The 20,478-nt window shown below is 39.1% G+C and overlaps 1 protein-coding gene across 1 annotated transcript in view; it reads left to right on the forward strand.

The window, feature by feature from the left end:
- The window catches only part of LOC149016025 (Ribonuclease II/R family protein), a 31,386-nt gene continuing 10,908 nt past the window's right edge, over positions 1-20,478 (forward strand). Inside the window, exons 1-5 of the mRNA XM_089157120.1 lie at positions 1-483; positions 1,397-1,812; positions 1,938-1,991; positions 2,077-2,145; positions 8,726-10,930. Coding sequence (XP_089013246.1) covers positions 369-483; positions 1,397-1,812; positions 1,938-1,991; positions 2,077-2,145; positions 8,726-10,930 — 2,859 coding nt within the window. The 5' untranslated portion in view covers positions 1-368. The remainder of the gene's footprint in view (positions 484-1,396; positions 1,813-1,937; positions 1,992-2,076; positions 2,146-8,725; positions 10,931-20,478) is intronic.

Genomic DNA, 20,478 nt, shown 5'->3' on the forward strand with positions numbered 1-20,478 from the left:
GAGGGAAAAAGAAAGAAAAAGGGAGACAAAGCATCGAGAGTCGGCGCTGTTGTCTCGCCGACCACTGATAAAAACGTCGTCTTCACCACCGCCAGATTAAGTTGTTTCATTTTCTTCTTCGTTTACTTTCTCTAATCTCTTTATAAAATCTTATATCTTCTTCCTCTGTTCGTTTTTGAATTTTTTCATTTCGTAGTATTTCAGTCACTTCAGTGGGCTCTTCCGAATTTTTTTTGGGAAGGAAGAGATCCCTAGTTCTACTCAGAATTAGGTTTCTGAAGTTTTTAATTTTTGTTTGTTTTTTCGTTCTTCTTTTGGGAGGGGGTTTATCGATCTTGTTGGTGATCGTCAAGTTCTTTGGGTTACTTATGAGAGGAATGGCTGAGCAGCAGCAGATTATAGTTGAGAGGACAGAGGAAGGTGATAAGGAGAAGAAGAAGAAGCGGCGATCTCGTCGATCGAAGCAGAATCCTACGGTTTCAGGTATAATTGATAATCCTTAAATATTATTTTTACTGATTGAAGGGCAGTTTCTTCCTCACATGGATTCAGTGCTATGTGAATTTTCCAAATTCAATTGAGTTGCATGTTAGTCTTTGATAAGCTGTGAAGCTTAGTGTGTATTGCTGTCACTGGGCTCACAGTGAAAGCAGTTAGTGTTGGACGTAGTCTGCGCTGGTCAAATTACGTTTAAAGTTAAACTCACAGAAACAGGGAAATTAAGTGTGTTTATTGATATTTGTTGAAGTTTCTTAGTTGTTCTCCAAATGCAACATTATACAAGCAAGTGAAGTTGGCATCTGTGACAAGTGTAGCTGGCGTCATTGGCAAGTGAAATTAAGTGCACTTTTATGCTTTTCCTAGTTATACTCGGGATCGCCATTCAGAGTTCTTTGCGTTGGGTTGTTCTCTTTTGGATTTTACCTTCGTATCGTTTCCTTGTCTAAGCTGTTCTTGCTGGTTGGTTTTCTAAATTGTGGTTGTATGTGAATGGTCGGTTTTGTATTGTTACTACTGGAGCATCCTTTCCAACTTTGGACTATGTGATTTTAAGGTAATAGCGGGTGTTCTCTGAAGAGTAATGGGTAGCCAATTGTGGGCATTTCCCATTTACTTTCTTTTATGGTGATGGTGACTATTCCGTGATCTATCATGTGTGTTTACTGACTAAAGTCTTTAACTGCTCTCATTTTTCTTCTTTTCGTACCATAAGTTGTCATGGGACCTAGGTGAGAAAGGGCTTTTTTTTGTGGTGGTGGGGGGGGTTGGGGTGGGGGTTGACCAAGGTGACACCTGGATGCCTACGCGCTGCCATAGCACCTGGACTCTAGGCACTGCCTTGACATCTATGTTTTGTACTCCACTTGCTTGTTCAACTTTCATAATTCTGTTGCAGGAACAAATGATAGTTCGGTGAGTGGAATACATATGCAAGAACCAAGATGCTTGAGAAACAGTGGTACTGTGGACCATGTAACATTATCTATGAATTTACCTTCAAAAGAGTTCTATGGGGTGGACATTCATACGTTACATGATCATGGACATGCCACGGCATCTGATGTTGCTTTCCATTCTCTACCACCAATGCATATCAATGAGGAGACAACACCAGTCGAGTTGAGAAACATTCATGATGAGCAACTGTTTCCACTTACTGTGTTGTCTAAGTCATGTCCAGAGCCAATCTGCAATGAAGGAACAAAAGGATCCGGATTTCTCAATTTTCATAAGAATGAAGGTTATGCTGGTATGCAGAGAAAGATTTTCCCTCTTCACTGGTCGGTTGAGGCAGTTAAAGAGGCAATAGAGGTCAGTTATTTCAATTCTCCTTCTGTGTCGGGTTCTGCTTTTATTTAAGATGATATAAAGAAATCATTTGAATAAGTCAGAATGCAAAAGAGGTGACTGGCATAGAATTTTTTCTCATCTTGCAGATTGGTGTGGCTTTTAGAGCATCATTTCGTGTAAATGCTTATAACCGTCTCGAGGTTTGGGTTCTTTATCTTTTCTTTTATGGTTATAATTTACCAGTTATCTTCTATTTATACGAGCTGTCTTTTCTGGTTTCTTCAGGCTTACTGTACCATTGAAGGTGTCCCAACAGATGTCCTTATCAGTGGACTAGCTAACCAAAATAGAGCTGTAAGTCTCCAGTAATTTCCCCTATTATGCTTTTCAACCTGACTCTTGATTTTAAAACTGTAAAGTAATATATACCGTATATTATTACATAACATTGCATGGGAGGGTGCAGCTTTTCAGCTCAGTGGTAAGGTTGCTTCATTGTGATCTAGGGATCATGGGTGAGCTAGCAAAGAGCTTCTCTGTGAATTGGTGGATAAGATGCCTGCATTATTTACCCTCCTGAGAACCTGCAGACCCATTGCTATATCACATGAGATGAGCTTAAGTAGATTTCTTTTCGAAATAAATTGTTACTTATGTATGTCGCACCTCAGTACTGGACTGTGAAATTGTTACTTAGGCTTTGACATGGGATAACTTCTTTTCTGTTTATGACAATTATGTTTTTGTATGAAAGTTTTCTTATAGATACATTAATATGTCTTCTAACTGGAACCATGCACATGCTATCATGCTACATTAGGGGGTGTCCATGGTAGATAATGTTATGGGATGGTTTCCCCACTATGTGCGTCTTTTGGTTTTCTCTTATTTCTCTTTACTTTTGAACTGCTTCCCTCTTTTGCCTATTAATTAAACTTGAGGTGAGGTGAGGGGGGAAACAGTATCTTTTGCAAAACTGTTGATACTAATGTTCAACTAGGAAGAAAGAATGAAAGAGGAAGTAATAATCATCAATTATGGCAAGTCCCCCCCCCCCCCTTTTACTTATGAAAAGACAGTCTGTAGTGAAGGACCAAGAAATAATTACTCTAGGAATACTTTCTTTTTATTTTCCCACATTCATAGATCAACGTTCGGAAAAGGATGAAATACAAGTCTAAATTTGCAGTTGGTGTCTGTCATTATCTGTGGAAATGTGACCGTTGAAATGTGGGATTGTTACAATACGTATTCTCATGAGGAATCAGATGAGGGATATGTAATGATTTCAATCCACTAAAAGTTGTACCCTTCTTCGTGATTCTTTGCAAACCCCATAAGAAAACCAAAGGAAAAGGGGAAAAAAATGAAAGAAAAAGAAAAAAGTTACTCATTCTGTCTGGCCAAATATATTTTTGTTCTTGGAAACGTTCTCTTCAATGGTTGCAGTGTTCCCTCTGGGGCTCAAACTCTTGTTCTTAGTCCATGAATTAATGATTTGATAGTACATTCCTCCAAATTAGATTGAACCCAAGAGTTATCCCAACTAGAAGGGCTTGGCTAAATGGATTTTTTCCTCTCCAAGCAGCTATATTCAAGGTCATACTTGATTCAAGATGTAGACTATGCATGTCTTTCTTCACTTATTCTCCCAGAGTAATGTAACCCAGGTACTAGGGTTTGGAGAGTAGATATTAAACCCTAACGTTTGGTTTCACTTAGGATTCTCTTTTATTGAACCAGATTACATAACAAATAATTGCTGGGAATTTTTCTTTGTTATGGGAACCTTCAAGGGAAGGAAATTGAGTAGAATAGGGCATAGGGTATGGGAGGGATTAGGAAATTTGGGGCCTTAACAAAATAAAATAGGGTTGAAAAAATTATGGATTTTATTATCCAAAAGATACCCAAGGTGGGGTGGAATTTTGAATGGTTAGGGTTGGTCAACTATTTCAAAAGATATGAAAACCTATCCCATTAAGGGATATAGGATAAATTCGTTGAGATGGGAGCTTTGTTCAGAATGGGCTGAAACTTGGAGGGAATATTGGTATTAATATGGGAAGATGATTCCGCGAGTTTGAGGGGGGGGGTTTGGATGGCTAAATTGAAAGATATTAAGGTTCTTGTTTTTAGGGTCACGGTAAGGACAAAAAATCAAGAAATTAATTATATCTTGAAATCAGATGGTTAGAATGGGGTTAACTTGGGATCTAAGGTCCCTAGGGTTTTTTTTTTTGGAGGGTTAATGTAGTGCTACTGTATTTGATTGATCAAAACAATAGCCAAATATGACTTTTCACAGGGAATCAAGTTCAGATTTGATAGACTTAGGATGAAACAGAATTTAGATGTGAAAGAGGGCTGAAACTAGAGTGGTATTATAAGAATAATAGCATGATAATACGGGCTGAATAGACCTTCAAAACAGGGAGGAACCATGATGAAGAAATTGAAGGGACAATATAAGGGAATTAAAAATAACAATGTAATACTCGGGCTTCACACCGCAAGGTGGAGTGATTGGATCGAACACCAATCTACCTTGATCAAACACAAGGAGTCTCCATAGAAAAGGAATGCTAACAAAGCAATTTGATTTCAATTGATGAGTTGTCTCTTCACCTCTTACATAAGTCTCTTTATATAGCATTCTAAAGAGACATAAACATTAATGGTAACGTCCAACGACTAGCTAACACCACCTACCTATTAATAATTCAACTACTACCTAACTCTTGACAAAAGAAAACTCCTTTGATAATGTTTTCTTTTATTTTCAAAGCAAAACTCCTTTTATTGACTTTTCAAGAACTAGGCTTGGGCTTAGGTTTAGACCATGAACATATGGGCTAACTTTAACCCACTAAAACAGCCCTAGCCCATGAAAGTCATGGGTTGATTTGGGTGATAGCTTTAGACCTTTGATGGGCCTTACCCAATGGGCTTCTTCTTTCTTAAATATGTCTTCAATTCTGCATCAACTCTCCCCGGCTTGAAAACATTTGTCTTTGACGAATGGATAAATGATATGTAATGCTCATATCGAGATCGAGTTTTTTGAGATTTTCATCATGAATCCAAGTGCCATCATGTCCTGGACGATTCTTCCATTTGAACTTGCCCTTGCCTTGCTTTAAACATTTGGTAATAGGTGCCATGACTGCACTGAAGTTCCAAAGGACTCTCCTGTAAGACGATGCAAGTTGATGGAAATTACGAACTTCGATGATTGTCCTTGGGCTAGGCTAGTCGATGATGCTTTCTATCTTCTTTGGATCAACTTCAACCCCCTGTGTCATAACCCTCTGTCCTCATGAAGGCGTTGGGTGCATTTGTTAGACCAAAAAGCTTGACTTTCCATTTAAATAGTCCCTCCTTTGGTTTTGAAGACAGTCTTCCATTCGTCTCTAGGCCTAATACGAATATGATGATAACCACTTCTGAGGCCCAATTTAGAAAAGATCTTAGGCCCGGACATCATTTCTAACATGGCATCAAGCCGGTATAGGAAACCTATATTCGATTGTAATTTTATTGATTGCTCGATTGTCCACACACTTACGCCATGAGCCGTCCTTCTTTGGAGTGAGTAATGTCGGTACAACACATGGACTTAAGCTCTCTTGAATGAATCCTTTATGTAGCGATTCATCCACCTGTCGTTTGAATTCATTGTGCTCTACTAGGTTGAGGTGATAGGCTGGTAGGTTTGGTAACACCGAACCCGATACCAAATCAGTGGCATGCAGAATATCGCGCATAAGAGGTAGCTCATTAGGCAACTCATCAGGAACCACCTTAAGAAAATCAAAAAGTAACTCTTTGATAAGTGGAGGGAATGTCACCTTAGGTTGAGGGGTAACTTCTCTCATAACAAGTGCCAATACTAGCCTTGTGTTATGGTTTGTGTGAATGAACTCCTGGTGTTCAAGCTTTACTTTTTGAGAGTCACCAACATGCTTATTGAATGCAGGTTGTTCTTTAGTGAAATAACTCCCTATGTGCTCTTCGAGGGTTGGTAGCACAACTGGAGTCCTTTGGGCCCCCCTCCTTGTATTCATCCGGGTAGGAAAGTTGGCTAAAAAGTGAGTTGGTTGGGATTCTTCACCAAGTGGAGGGTGTGGAGCATGAGGAGAGGCAACAACTCTAGCCTCCATTGCTGAGAACCTCTCTTCCACTTGCTTGTGGCTTGCAGTGATTTGTTTGCTCAATTGTTGCAACATCCCCATCATTGCTGCCATAAGATCAGGATCCAATCCAAAAGTTTCACTCCCTGTCATGGCTCTGATACCAAATAATGTAGTATTGTATTTGATTGATCAAAGCAGTTGCCAAATAGGACCTTTCACAGGGAATTAAGTTCATATTTGATTGACTTAAGATGAAACAAAATTTATATGTGAAAGAGGGCTGAAATTAGAGGGGTATTATAAGGATAATAGCATGACAATACGGGCTGAATAGATTTTTAAAACAGGGGCAGAACCATGATGAAGAAATTGAAGGGACAATATGAGGGAATTGAAAATAACAATGTAACACCCAGGCTTCACACCGCAAGGTGGAGCAATTGGGTCGAACACCAACCTACCTTGATCAAACACAAGGAAGAGTCTCCATAAAGAAGGAATGCTAACAAAGCAATTTGATTTCAATTGATGAGTTGTTTTTTCACCTCTTACATAAGTCTCTTTAGATAGCATTCTAAAGAGACGTAAACATTAATGGTAACATTCAACGACTAGCTAACACCACCTACCTATTAATAACTCAACCACTACCTAACTCTTGACAAAGGAAAACTCCTTTGATAATGTGTTCTTTTATTTTCAAAGCACAACTCCTTTTATTGACTTTTAAAGAACTAGGCTTGGGTTTAGGTGTAGACCATGAATATGTGAGCCAACTTTAACCCACTAAAACAACCTTAGCCCATGAAAGTCATGGGTTGATTTGGGTGATAGCTTTAGACCTTTGATGGGCCTTACCCAATGGGCTTCTTCTTTCTTAAATATGTCTTCAATTCTGCATCAGGGGTGGTAAGGCTTCTAAAGTTTGGGACAGATCTAATGGCTAGGTTGGTATAAATCTGACCTTGAAATTTGGGTCTCAAGAAAAGTAGCAAAATTCAAGAAAATTCAAGAAAATAAAAGAGAAGGGTGTGATGGATGGGGGATGAAGAGGGAAGGCTATGGATTGGGTTGGGGATGATGTTCACTTACTTGGAAATGTATTAGGGTTGCTGTGGTTGTTGAATTGCTCTTGGTGCTTGAAGAACAATGCTGCAAATTGAAGAAGATACTAAGTAGTTCCTATGGTCCTCCCAAGAAGATCAAGACATGGATTTCATCTAAACTCAGATTTATATTTAATTTAACTTGAAAATTACATAGCTGGAGGGCTTTATTTATATCTCAAATAAGAAATAGAAAAGCAATCTTAAGTTAGAAAACCAACTGGAACTCTAATTTGCTTGTCCATCAAAATCAACTACTTTGACATAAAAAGAAGTCTATAACTAACTTTAAAGGAATCCAACCCAAATTCTAAGAGTAGATATGGAGTCCTAAAGTAAGGAGATTAAAGTGGACTCAAATTGTGGGGTCCCAACCTAATTGGGAATCTCACCTAAATAGGGACTATCAAGTATCTTACAAAATCATAATCAGAAAATAAAATAAAAATAAATGTAGGTCCAAATAATGCACTGGACTTAATGCAACCGTAACTTAAGATACCTGAAATTTGTGAGAATGATCAAACTACCCTTGGGAAGGTTCGGCCGACACTTTGGCATGACAATTGGGCTTGGTTCTTGGAGGGGGTTGGGCCTGATTACATTAGGGAGTCATCCTAGGTCCACTGGTTCTTTATACTTTTCTAATTTGAATTAGATCACTCCTTGTTAGCAGCACGTCAAAGAGCATCTGTTGATCCTACTCCTAACACACCAAATGACTTTCTCTTAGCTTTTTGTGTCCATGGTTCAAGAACTAGCTCTTGACACCTATGTCGCAAGGCCGAAAAAGCAAGATCGGGGAATTTTTGATGGGCCAACTCGAGAGAACTTGAGGGCGCATCTCGGGGGGTTTTAAGGTCCAGGTTGGGCTCAAACTTGGTAGTTAGCCTAATCTAGGCATTCTGAATACAATAGTGGCTTTAAATTTGTGAGAAAACAACCTAAGTATGAGTTCTAAGTTGACCTTAAGTTTGAAATCGAAAATTTGCAGGATTGGACATGCAAGTTTATTACAACATGATATATAGAACCTTTAAGACATATAAATGAAAAGCAAGTGTATCAAATACATCAAATAACTTAATTTTTCATCAGAATTCCATCTATATGAGTATCATATTCTCGACTCTTGAGAATAGATTAATACATTTATACACCCATTAGTCATAACTCGGTTCATAACACAAGTGTGGAAATGGAATGAGATAAAAATCAATCAAGCTGTGGCTTCAACAGCAACTCCAGCTTAGCTCCACCATTAGCTCCAGCAGCCCCATGACCACGACCACGACCACGACCACGACCACGACCACGACCACATTGTATATCTGTGCTACATGTCGGCCCTCCAACTCAATTGTTGTGCTGTGAACATTTAGTTTTTATTATTCCGTATTGAGTTGATGTAGTTTAATCCTATTGGATTCTCTTTCTGAATTACTTAATCCAAATTTCAATATTTATTTTCTTGTTTCACCGTTTGATATCAGATATAGCGGTTTAGTGTAATGCCTATGCAGGATAGTATTTTTATGTGCCTCATGCATTCGCTGCTGTTCAATTGTACTATAATCTTTTTTTCCTTCTTTTCTAAGCCTTGTATTATTGCATGTACGATAGCTTCTTATTATAAATATGCTGTTGGTTTCAGCTTGCTGTGAAATGTGATGAACCACACTCCTTTTGTAGGTAGAAGGAGACATTGTTGCAATTGCAGTGGACCCTCCAACATGTTGGACCAGACTTAAGGGGAATTCTGTCCCCATGGATGATTGTAGTGTGCTTCCAGATGTTGCGATTAGCCTGGGGGAGAACGGCAAGGGAAAAGATAAGGTAGGCGCTGACTATAAGGATTCCTGCAATGGCAATGTTTTATTAGACCAGGCTTCCGCTGGTGAAGCTGTTAATGCAGAGATCAGACTTGGCTCCAGGAGTTTTTGTTGTGGGCCAAATGAGAACTGTTCAGCTTCAGGTCAGTCAAAAGTTGGTTTCTCACCTGACTTGAATGATGCATCAGCTGCATTAAGCAAGCTATGTGGCATGATTAGTTTATTCCCGTCCAAGCGGCCAACTGGTAGGGTTGTCGCTATAATTGAAAGCTCTCGCCGCCGTGATGCTGTTGTAGGTTTCATTGGTGTTAACCAGTGGCTTTCCTATAAGGATTTGAATAAAAAGGATGCCAAGAAGAACAGGAATCCCATTACATTCTCTGGTAAGGAATACATCCAGTTGACACCAATTGATGTAAGACTTCCTAAAATGACTGTTTCTGTAAAAAGTTTGCCAGATTGCATTAAAAAAAGATTGAGCGAAGGTGATCCTATGGTTGAAATGGAGTTAATTGCTGCAAGAATCATTGATTGGAGGGAAGAAAGTCATCTCCCACAAGCACATGTCATGCATAATCTTGGACATGGTGGAGAAATTGAATCACAGATTGCTGCAATTTTGTTTCAGAATGCTATTCGTCATGATGAGTTCACTACTGAATCCGTTTCCTGTCTGCCAAGTATCCCATGGGAGGTGCCTGAGGAGGAAGTGGAAAGACGAAAGGATCTTAGAAATCTTTGCATATTTACTATTGACCCGTCTACTGCCTGTGATCTTGATGATGCTTTGTCAGTTGAGAAGTTATCAAATGGCATTTTCAGAGTAGGTGTTCATATTGCTGATGTGTCGGTATTTGTCATCCCAGACACTGCCTTGGACACAGAAGCTCAAATGAGATCCACTAGCATATACCTTTTGCAACATAAAATACCGATGTTGCCTCCATTGCTCTCAGAGAACTTGGGTTCGCTTATACCTGGGGCTGATAGGCTTGCTTTTTCTATTTTCTGGGATATTGATCTTTGTGGGAACACTTTGGATCGTTGGATGGGCCGTACTGTGATTCATTCGTGTTGCAAGCTCTCGTATGATAATGTGCAGCACATAATTGATGGATCAATTAATATTGAGAATCTTGCAGTCTTAGAATCTGGGTGGCCTGCATTACATGGTCAGTTTGGCTGGGATGATGTTATTGGATCTGTTAAAATCCTTAATGAGATTTCTCGGAAATTGAGAGACAACAGATTCAAAGATGGAGCTTTGCATTTAGAAAGTTCCAAACTTGTTTTCTTGTTTGATGAGTTTGGAATTCCATATGATGGTATGCTTTATGAACAGAAGGATTCTCACATTCTTGTGGAGGAGTTGATGCTCTTGGCGAATAGGACAGCTGCTGAAGTTATATGTAGAGCTTTTCCTGATTGTGCATTATTGCGTAGGCATCCAGAACCTAATTTACGGAAACTTAAAGAGTTTGAAGCATTTTGGAGAAAGCATGGTTTAGAAGTCAACACTTCTTCTTCTGCCCAGCTTCAGCATTCGCTGTCAAAGATCAGGGAGAACCTTAAGAATGATCCTGTTTTATTTGATGTCCTAATGTCATTTGCATCTAAGCCAATGCAGATGGCTGCTTATTTCTGTACTGGAGATTTGAAGGATAAGGAAAACGAATGGGCTCATTATTCTTTGGCTGTCCCTCTTTACACCCATTTCACATCCCCGCTGCGTAGGTATCCTGATATTGTGGTGCATCGAACGCTTGCAGCAGTTATTGAAGCTGAAGATATGTTTCTGAAGCAGCCAAAGGTGCAGCAGCTTAAAGTAATTGAGGGGAAGCATATCAAGCAGAAGGTTTTTACTGGTATATATTTTGACAAAGATGTTGCAGAATTGAAAGAATGCCGTGAAGCATTATCAGCTGCAGCATTAAAATATAGAGTCCCCTGTACTGAAATGCTTACTGATGTTGCTGCTTATTGCAACAAGAGGAGGCTGGCTAGCAGGCATGCTGAGGATGCTGGTGATAAGCTCTTCCTCTGGGTTCTCTTGAAGAAGAAAGAGGTAAATTTATTTGTTGTTCCCAAAATCATGCTGTTCATATTCTCTCTGGGGATGGTTTGTTCCACTGTAGTATTCTTTTTTATTCCTGTAAATTATTATTTTATTTATAAATATATTTTATATTCGAAAATCATATATGTCATTTTTGTGGTTGGACATCACAAAGTACATTTTGGCATGGTTTGAGGTGTACTGATGCAGACTCATTACCTAAATAGGCTTTTGTTTTATTGAGGATAAATCCTAAGGTTGGGTTATATACATGTTCCCCCATTGATCCCATGTCGCTTGTATCTAACAGGCCTCTTTTATGGGTCTCAACTATGGGGTTTCTATGCAATAGCCTTTGATTCCTCAGAGTATTTGTAGTACTATTTCTAATTCTTGGTGTTCAAAATTGAAGTGGTTTTGTGGGTTTGAACCAGTGTTTCAATTTGAATTGAGGATATTCTCTTTCTGGCTTGGAAAATATTCATTTTAATTAATTTTCTTTTTTAGTGTTTAGTGGGGATAGATTATGACTTTTTTTTTAAGTCTATTTCAGTTTCGTGATCAAATAGGCTAAGGATTTTTGAGTTTTACATAAAGTTGTAAGCTGTAGGAACCATTGACCACAAAACTTTGTTTAGTTAAAAGCTTTTCCTGCTCTTCTCTTCTTCTCTCTTGAAGATTGTCTTGTGTCTGATCGAGGCTGATGGGATTGGTGTTCGGTCCAACCAATACCTTGTGGTGTGAAGCTTGTGGGGGTTGGGGATTTCATCACTGGGGTTGGTGTTAGACCGATCAACTACTTGACGATGCGAAACCGGGGAGGTTCAGATTGAAGCTTTAACGAGGTGGTTTTGGGAGGGGTTTTGTTAATGGATCCTGAACCTAAAGCTCAATAAAGAACGGGTTACATCGGGGTACTCTAGAACCTGCTTAACATGCTAAATCATTTTTTAGGATTAGTTAATAGTCAATTTATATAAGAGTTATACTGTAATTGCAAAGAAAATTGTTGAGAAAAACGATTGTGGTAGAATGACTTAATCGATCAGTGTGATCTTAAGCCCTCTATTTATAATAAAGTGGAAAAAAGAGTATTACATAAATACCCTTATTTGGGTAACAAGAAATAGAAAATTACACAAACTAAAGCTCTAATAGAATTGAACTCATAGTAGGACTCAACCAACACTCCCCCTCAAGTTGATGCATAGATATTTGTTAGAAAACAAGCATTAAATAATCAAACAACATATGAATTTGAACAAAGAAAAAAAAGAAGAAGAAGAAGAGAAGAGAGATGAAGAACTAGTAGGAGAGGCTTGTTATTCTAGCTTAAGAGTCTAGAATCACAAAGCCCTTTTATTTATAGCTTCTAATGAATATAATACAACTTGAGAGACAAGTAATTGTCCTCTAGAAAAAGGAAACAAAAAATTACAGCTTTAGTAACTTCCTAGCTTCTAAAATAGAAAGTTTTGAAAATAGAAACTACCACCAAAATAGAAACTATGCTTTCTAAAAATTTCCAAAACTTGTGTAGCAAGACTCCTACATTAGAAATAGAAAGTAGAATAACATCAATAGCATAATACTGTTCACGTGAATTGTAACGTGAATAGTACAAACAAATTTTACTGTTCACGTGAACAGTAACGTGAAGTTTATGTAAATAGTACTGTGAACAGTAAAATAGCCCAAAGTGCGTATACTTCAACAATATTAGTCATGCCTAACTTGCCTACAATAGGAAGAAAATCTCCTTCCTTTAAACCCTTGGTGAAAATATCTGCCACTTGGTCTCCGGACTTCACAAAAGGCATGTAGATAAGCCCTTGTTCTAGCTTTCCTTTGACAAAAAACCTATCAATTTCAATGTGCTTAGTTCGATCATGTTGTACATGATTATTGGCAAACTAATGGCAGCCTTATTGTCACAATATAGTATCATCGAGTTTGGAACTTGGACTCCAATATCTTATAGTAGGCCTTTCAACTATAGTAGCTCACAAACTCCTTGAACCATGGCTCTATATTTAGCTTCAATATTGGATAAAGCTACCACATTCTGTTTCTTACTCCTCCAAGTAACAAGATTATCACCAACTAAGGTACAATAACTTGAAATTGACTTATTATCAAGAGATCTTGCCCAACCTACATTAGTGTATGCTTTTACCCTGAGATTATCAGTGGGTGACAAAAATATTCATTTTCCAGGAGTTCCCTTCAAATATTGCAGTATTCTGGTAACAACCTTCATATGAGCTAAATATGGATCATGCATGAACTAGCTCACTGTCCCCACGGCTTAAGCAATGTTTGGCTTGGTGTGAGACAAGTAAATAAACTTTCCTACCAACCTTTGATATCTTCCTTTGTCCACTGGTTCTCCCACTTTTTCCATAAGTTTAGATCCAGCTTCAATGGGCTTATTAACTGCTTTACACCCCAACATTCCCACTTCTGATAATAAATCTAGGACATACTTCCTTTGGGATAGGTATATACCCTTATTTGATCGAGCCACCTCAATCCCTAGGAAGTATTGTAATTTCCCTAGATCTTTAATCTTAAACTCTGCCAAGAAAGTCCTTCAACCTTGGAATGACCATCATTCCTTGTGATGACAATATCGTCCACATAAACAATGAGAAGTGTGATATTGGTACCTGACTTCTTGACAAACAGTGTATGATCAGCATTGCTTTGTTAGTACCTGATAGGTCCCTCTCAAGCTTGATTTGAGTCCCACCAAAACCTTACTGATAGCAATGGATATTATCATTCATGGCAACAGATTCCATAAAGACATCAACAAAATATAACTCTGTTCATTCAATAACTCGATAAACTTCAACAACCAGATACAAATCAGATATTTATAGTTGAGACTCAGTTCTTGGAATTAAAAGAACAATAGGAAATAACACCAGAAAGCTATGAACTCAGAATGTTATCAGCAGGATAATATTGACGTATCAATCAATTTCATTAGGCAACTCTGATCGGAAATAGCTGCTGACTACAAACTGTGATTCTAATAACTGATAAAGACTACTGAAATTAAGTAAACCAAATCAAAACTCAGATAAATAAGAACAACACCATGGCTAGGCCATTCCTCAGAGGTCTCCCTCTCCTCAAGCACTTGCTTGCCTCCTCTTTCTCCTCTCCCCTTAGCAAGCTCTCCGTGCCTTCTCTTATTCCTCACCTCTCTAACAAACTTCCACTGCCCACCAATCTTTCACTGCCACCTAGGAGCTCCTCTGCGTGCTTTCGGTTATGGGTACTGCCCAATAGAATCATGCCACTTGTTCCGCCTGCTGATAAGTCTGCCTCCCTGCTTCTCTTCCTATTCTTCCTCTGGTAGACGTGGGTTATTAGGGGCTTATCAACACTTCCCTCCTTAAGTTTCACCTTGTCCTTAAGGCATGATTATTAAAGCGGCAAAGCGACCAAAGCGATTGGGGCTCCGTCTTGGCGATTAGGCCACTAAGCGGCTCTTAGGCGGCAATATAAAGCGACCAAAGCGGTTGAGTCAATATTTTTAATATAACTACTTTTAAACTACTTTTTAATACAAATACTTTTCATAATAAACTAAAGTACTAAACAAACATTCAACAATCACATTCATAAAAATAAAAAAACATTCAAGAATCACAATTATGAAAAATTATCCAAAAAAAGAATAAAAGCATAACTTCATCTCATCAAGCATCATAAGATTCATAATAATAATTATGTAGACGATAAATTAATAGATCTCATTATTCCGATTTCCAAGTCATTGTTTATTTAATGATTCATTGATTCTCAATGTTGAATATGGCTTATGCTTCACATTCTGTTGCCGACAGACACTTTGGGCTTTGGAGTTCATTTGCAAATTGGGTCTCGATTCCGAAATGGCTCACATATTTAAATTTATATAAGGCATTGTAGAATAAATTGTGATTTAAAATAATAATAATAATAATATGCACAAATTACAAAATGTAAGAAAAACGGCTGCTTTAGCATCTAGGCGGCAATATGGCGCAAAAGGCGGCAAAGCGGTAGTGCCTAAGCAAAAAAGCGGCAAGAAATCAGCCTGTTAGTTAAGCGGTTCAAAAACCGCTTTGCCGCCTAGGCGGATGCTTTGATAACCATGCCTCAAGGTGAGGGAAAATTTAAGGTGGAGTCTTCACATGTGTGCCACACAGCCAGGCGAAATCAGCAATATGCGTAGAAACCCATCAGCAGGGCCCGATATGGAGCTATATCTGATTCAAATTGTCAGGAATACTCGGTTTCTGCAAGAAGCAAACCAGCAAAAAATGCTCCTAATGCCACAGAAAGACTAAGAAGACTAGTCCCTAGATTAACGAGAAGAGTATTAGCAGAAAAAATCTCAGCATTCTGATTTTCTGCAATTTGCCTATAAATGGGCCGAAGCAACAAGCGTCCACCAGCAATAATGGCAGTGATAGCAACCACCGCTTTAATAGCTGCTAGTCCAAGAGCCTCAGCAATGGCTTGAAAACCAACCCCTCCTCGTTCTTGCAACACCATTTGTGTGCAGCTTTTGATGCATTGCATCCTCCACCATATCGCGAAAAACTTGCAGCAAAAAGCCAAGGGAACGATGCCTAGCAGTGGTTTGATCCGGCAGAATTTCCAGTCGAAGTGTTGTTGGTCCAAGTCGCACCCCTGCAAATATTGCCGGTGTTGGGAGAGGAACCCCAAAGATCTGGTTCCAGAAACCCCTTCCGTGACCCTCCTAGCAGATGCCTGCGTAGCGGTGGGACTTGTTCCGTCGAGCACAGCGGCCCTAGCACCTTGTCCCTTCAATCGAGGGAGAAGCATTGGGTCCTTGCGTGCTCGCCTCACGAGCAACCTCCCTGCTATTGTCGTCCGAAACCTGGGAGCAGTCCTTTGTGCGAGAGCCCCAGAACATTTTTGCGAAAAGACTAGGGAAATAGCATTAAGATCTGGAACGATACTCTTGGTCTTCAAATTATTGTCGCTGGCAACGAAACCTGCTTCTCAGTGGAGAGGTCATGGGTTCAACTCCTACCGGCATATGTAATATCCCTATCCCTATATATAAAAAGCGCATTTGTACAAAAAAAGAAATTACTGTTGCTGGCAACGAAACCAACCCCCAACGCACCGCTGCAACTCCATTCATGCAGCCTGCTCTCCATCTCGATTTTGCGAGCTTGAGGACGATGATTTCCCCATTTGGTGGTTCGGTCAAGCCTTGGTTCGGTGAGTATTTGGTTTGGGCTGGTTTGGGCTTGGTTTGTTGACTGTTTGAGAGTATTTAGGGCCAAAATGGTAATGAGAGGAAATGGGTTTTGGTGTAACACATTGGGCCAGGCCCAAAATAAACGTTTTAAATGGGTGGGGTCCAAATATTTAAACCCATTGGTTAAGAGAAATGGGTTGATCGTTGGTTTGATTGAAGGGATTGGGTTTTGGGTTATGAAACTGTAGTGGGCCCAAGATAATTCTGTTGAATGGGCTAGGCATAAACACTTAAGATCGTGGGTTAAGAAATATGGGTTGGACATTGTGTTAATGAAATACGATGGGTTTGGGGTTAATGGAATGGGCTCGGCCCATAATGTTGCTATGGAATTGGTTAAGCCTAACCTCTTAAAACTATGGGCTAAGAAAAATGGATCGGAGATTAGGTTAACGAGATGGGCTGGGCTTGGGGTTAATGAAATAGGTTGGGCCCAAGGAGGTTTCTTTGGGAACCAAGTGGCCCAATCTTTAAATTTGGTTCGTTTGGGCCCTATGTGAGAATAAACGTACCTCAATTTGGCCCTAATAAAACAATCTTTGGTCCTTAGGCTGTGGACCAAACCCACGAACCGGTTCGATTTGAACCAAACCAACCGTAAAAACCCTACAACTCCACCATCGTCTTCTCCAATTTCTGCAAATAGCAATTTCATCTGCCGTCTGCAGCTTTCCAACGATCTTCTTCTTTGATTCAGCGGCCTCTCTCTCTTCCACAACTTTAATACGGTAGGCATCGATTCTCAAACTTGTCCCTCTCTTCTCCTCTCTTCTCCATGCTTGGCGAGACTCATCTACACTGGCTGCAACTCCCACTGCCTCTTCTTTCGAATTTACGAGGTGGTTTTGCAAATCCTTCTCCTTCACCTTGGTCGCAATTCCACTATGGCAACTGATCAAAGTTGATCTCGCTTCTGCCCCTGTCCCGCCATTGAATTCAATTTTCAGGCCTTCGTTGAAGCTTGGCTAGTTGCATTCTGACCACGTCATCTGATAAATCCAATCAAATGCATCCCCAACCAAATGTTCGAGAGCTACTGTGAGCCAATGTTCTTGTTTAATCTGGTGTTGACAACAAAACTGCTTGACTTCTATTATCCAATCTTGTGCCTTCCCATCACTAGAAAAGAGTGACAACGCCATTTCTCCTCCTTGGGATTGATACAACTTTGACCAAGTTGATAGGTCCCTCTCAAGCTTGGTCTGAGTCCCACCAAAACATTACTGATAGCAATGGATATTATCATTCATGGCAATAGATTCCATAAAGACAGCAACAAAATATAACTCTGTTCATTCAATAACTCGATAAACTTCAACAACCAGATAATATTGACGTATGATGTATCAATCAATTTCATTAGGCAACTCTGATCGAAAATAGCTATTGACTACAGACTGTGATTCTAATAATTGATAAAGACTACTGAAATTAAGTAAACCAAATCAAAACTCAGATAAATAAGAACAACACCATGGCTAGGCCATTCCCCAGAGGTCTCCCTCTCCTTAAGCACTTGCTTGCCTCCTCTTTCTCCTCTCCCCTTAGCAAGCTCTCCGTGCCTTCTCTTATTCCTGACCTCTCTAACAAACTTCCACTACCCACCAATCTTTCATTGCCACCTAGGAGCTCCTCTGCATGCTTTCGGTTATGGGTACTGCCTAATAGAATCATGCCACTTGTCCCCCCTGTTGATAGGTCTGCCTCCCTGCTGTTTGCTACTGTTGATCCCCTGCTTCTCTTCTAATTCTTCATTTGATAAGTCTGCACCTCTTTATTATGGTCAATCTTGTATTGAAAGACCTCAATAGTGTGCCTCACAGTAGTGGTCTCCCCCTGACCAGGTTTTTCACATGGTTCAGAAAACGGAGGGGGAGAATTAGACTCCTCAGGTATAGTGGCTGAAGTCTCCCCCAATCAAGAAACTCTTTTTGAACTCCTAAGTTGTGTTGTGGTGGTGTGTGGGAATCATTGTGTGTGATAAGAAGGTATAAAGTTGGAAAGAACACCTCTCCTTTAGGACTCTCCCTAGAAAGGTGTATAGTAAGAGCAAGACTCATTAAAAATTACATCCATAGACACAATAGTCTTTCGGAAAGGAGGATGATAACATTTGTACCCTTTTTGAGTAACAGAATACCCCACAAATATGCAATGTAGGCCGCGGGGAGCCAGCTTACTCTGGTGGGCTGTGATTTTGGCATAACCATAGAAGAAAATTTGACCGTCGACATGTCTGCATTTTTAAAAAACGAAACGAAATTCCAATTATTTTAGAAAAGTGTCAAATTTTGATTGAAATTTCGGAGATCTCGATCATTTCGGAGGTTTTGACTATTTCAACATTTCAACTTGTTTTTCCTTAGTTTTTTTTGATTTCTATCCCATTTTCACATAATTTCCACGATTCCCTTTGCCTTCAAACACCACTTTTGCTCATTTTTTGCCTCCAAACACCTCCTAAGCCACAATAGCTACAAAGGAAAGTCTGACAACAATAGAATGTGAAGCATGAGCCATACCCAACAGTTCCAAACTTCCCCTTTTTTATTTTTGTTTTGTTCATGCTTTAAATGATCTTGTATTGCCTTGAAATTAATATATATTTAGCCTAAGACTATGATCTATGATTGTGTTTTGTTAAATTTATCTTTTTATTATTTACTACCATTTTTTCTTTTTCTTATTTTAATAATTACTTTCTAAAATTATGTATTTTTATTTTATGTATATATGATATATAGGCTTCAACTTAATGTATGTGAGACATCATCATTTGATCTAGTCGGTCATTTTATTTTGTTGACTTGTTGTATATGACTATATGTAACCATTCTATCAAACAATTCATGTATGTTGATGATTATATGTCTGTATGTAATACAATTTATACTTGTCGGAACCAGTCATTTGTTAGTATACTTGAATGATAAATTTTCAATAGTTTTTTTTTGGCAAAATTCTAGTTCCATTGTGTTTATTATGCTTGAAATAGGAAGTATGCAAGAATCCAAATTAGTCTGAGTCCTATATAAGGCCCGAAATTGAAGTTTTAATTTCCATAAAAAAGTGTCTAGTTTCGACCGAAACATCGAAATTTCGGCCTTTTGCTCGAATTTTCTTCCTTGGGCATAACATACACAACAAAAAACCTTTGGGGGAAGAAAAAAATAAGAGGCTCTTTGGGAAATCTCATTAGGACATTTAAAACCAAGTATCCTATTGGGCATCCTGTTCATAAGGTAAGAGGCAGTGAGTATAGCATCACTCCAGTATTGGTTAAGGACATTCATAGCAATCATAATTGAACGGGCTCTCTCTAAAAGATGCCAACTCTTCCTTTCGGCAACCCCATTTTTGGTAGCCGTATCAACACAACTGGTCTGGTGTATTATGCTAAAGTTAGAGAGATACCTATGAAATTCACCATCAGTATATTCGGTGCCATTGTCACTGTGAAGGATCATCACGGTGGCATTGAACTGAGTTTTAATCATATTATGAAAATCATTAAAACATTGAAAAGCCTCATGTTTTTGTTTGAAAAGATAAATCCATGTAGAACGCATAGTTGTCACGGCGATGAGGCGATGCAAGGCGGTTTAGGCTAATTGAGGCGATGAGTCGACGAGGCGCCCTCCGAGGCGCTTTTAAGGCGGTTGAGGCGTTTTATTTTTAGTGTACATCTCATTCACTCTAAATCTATCATATTTTATATAATAAAAAGCTAATATCAGACTACCTCAAGTCATCCAACATACTACAAACCACACATAATAGGTCCTAAATAAAAAGTCGCGAGAAGAAAGGAAGAGAAGAAGTTGTTTGTCACTGGCACCGCGCTTGCCGGAGTGTCGTCGCGGGAATGGAAGAGAAGAAGAGAGGAAGAGAGAAAGAGATTAGGGATTAGAGTGAGAGTGAGAGTGTGAGACTTAAGTCAAGAACTTATTCTCTTTCGATTTTGTTTGTTTGTATTTTTATTTTAACATTTGATCACATGTAGCGTCATTATACATATGCATATAGGTTCAAAGTTCAAACAATAGATACTTTACAATCGGAATCTAATAAGTATTTCAATATATGTGCCTTCAATTAGGCATCTTTCTCGTGATTTAAAAAAGAAAAAAAAAAGCGGACGCCTTATTGCCTAAAAATAAGGTGACGCCAATTTGAGGAGCTCTGAAGGAGCCCAGACGCCGAGGAGACACTTAAGTGACGCCTTGACGATTATGGTAGAATGAGAGTGACAATCAATGAAGTA

The sequence above is a fragment of the Hakea prostrata genome, chromosome 5, assembly GCF_041222555.1.
Source record: "Hakea prostrata isolate BN-2017 chromosome 5, UWA_Hpros_2, whole genome shotgun sequence".
NCBI lineage: Eukaryota > Viridiplantae > Streptophyta > Magnoliopsida > Proteales > Proteaceae > Hakea > Hakea prostrata.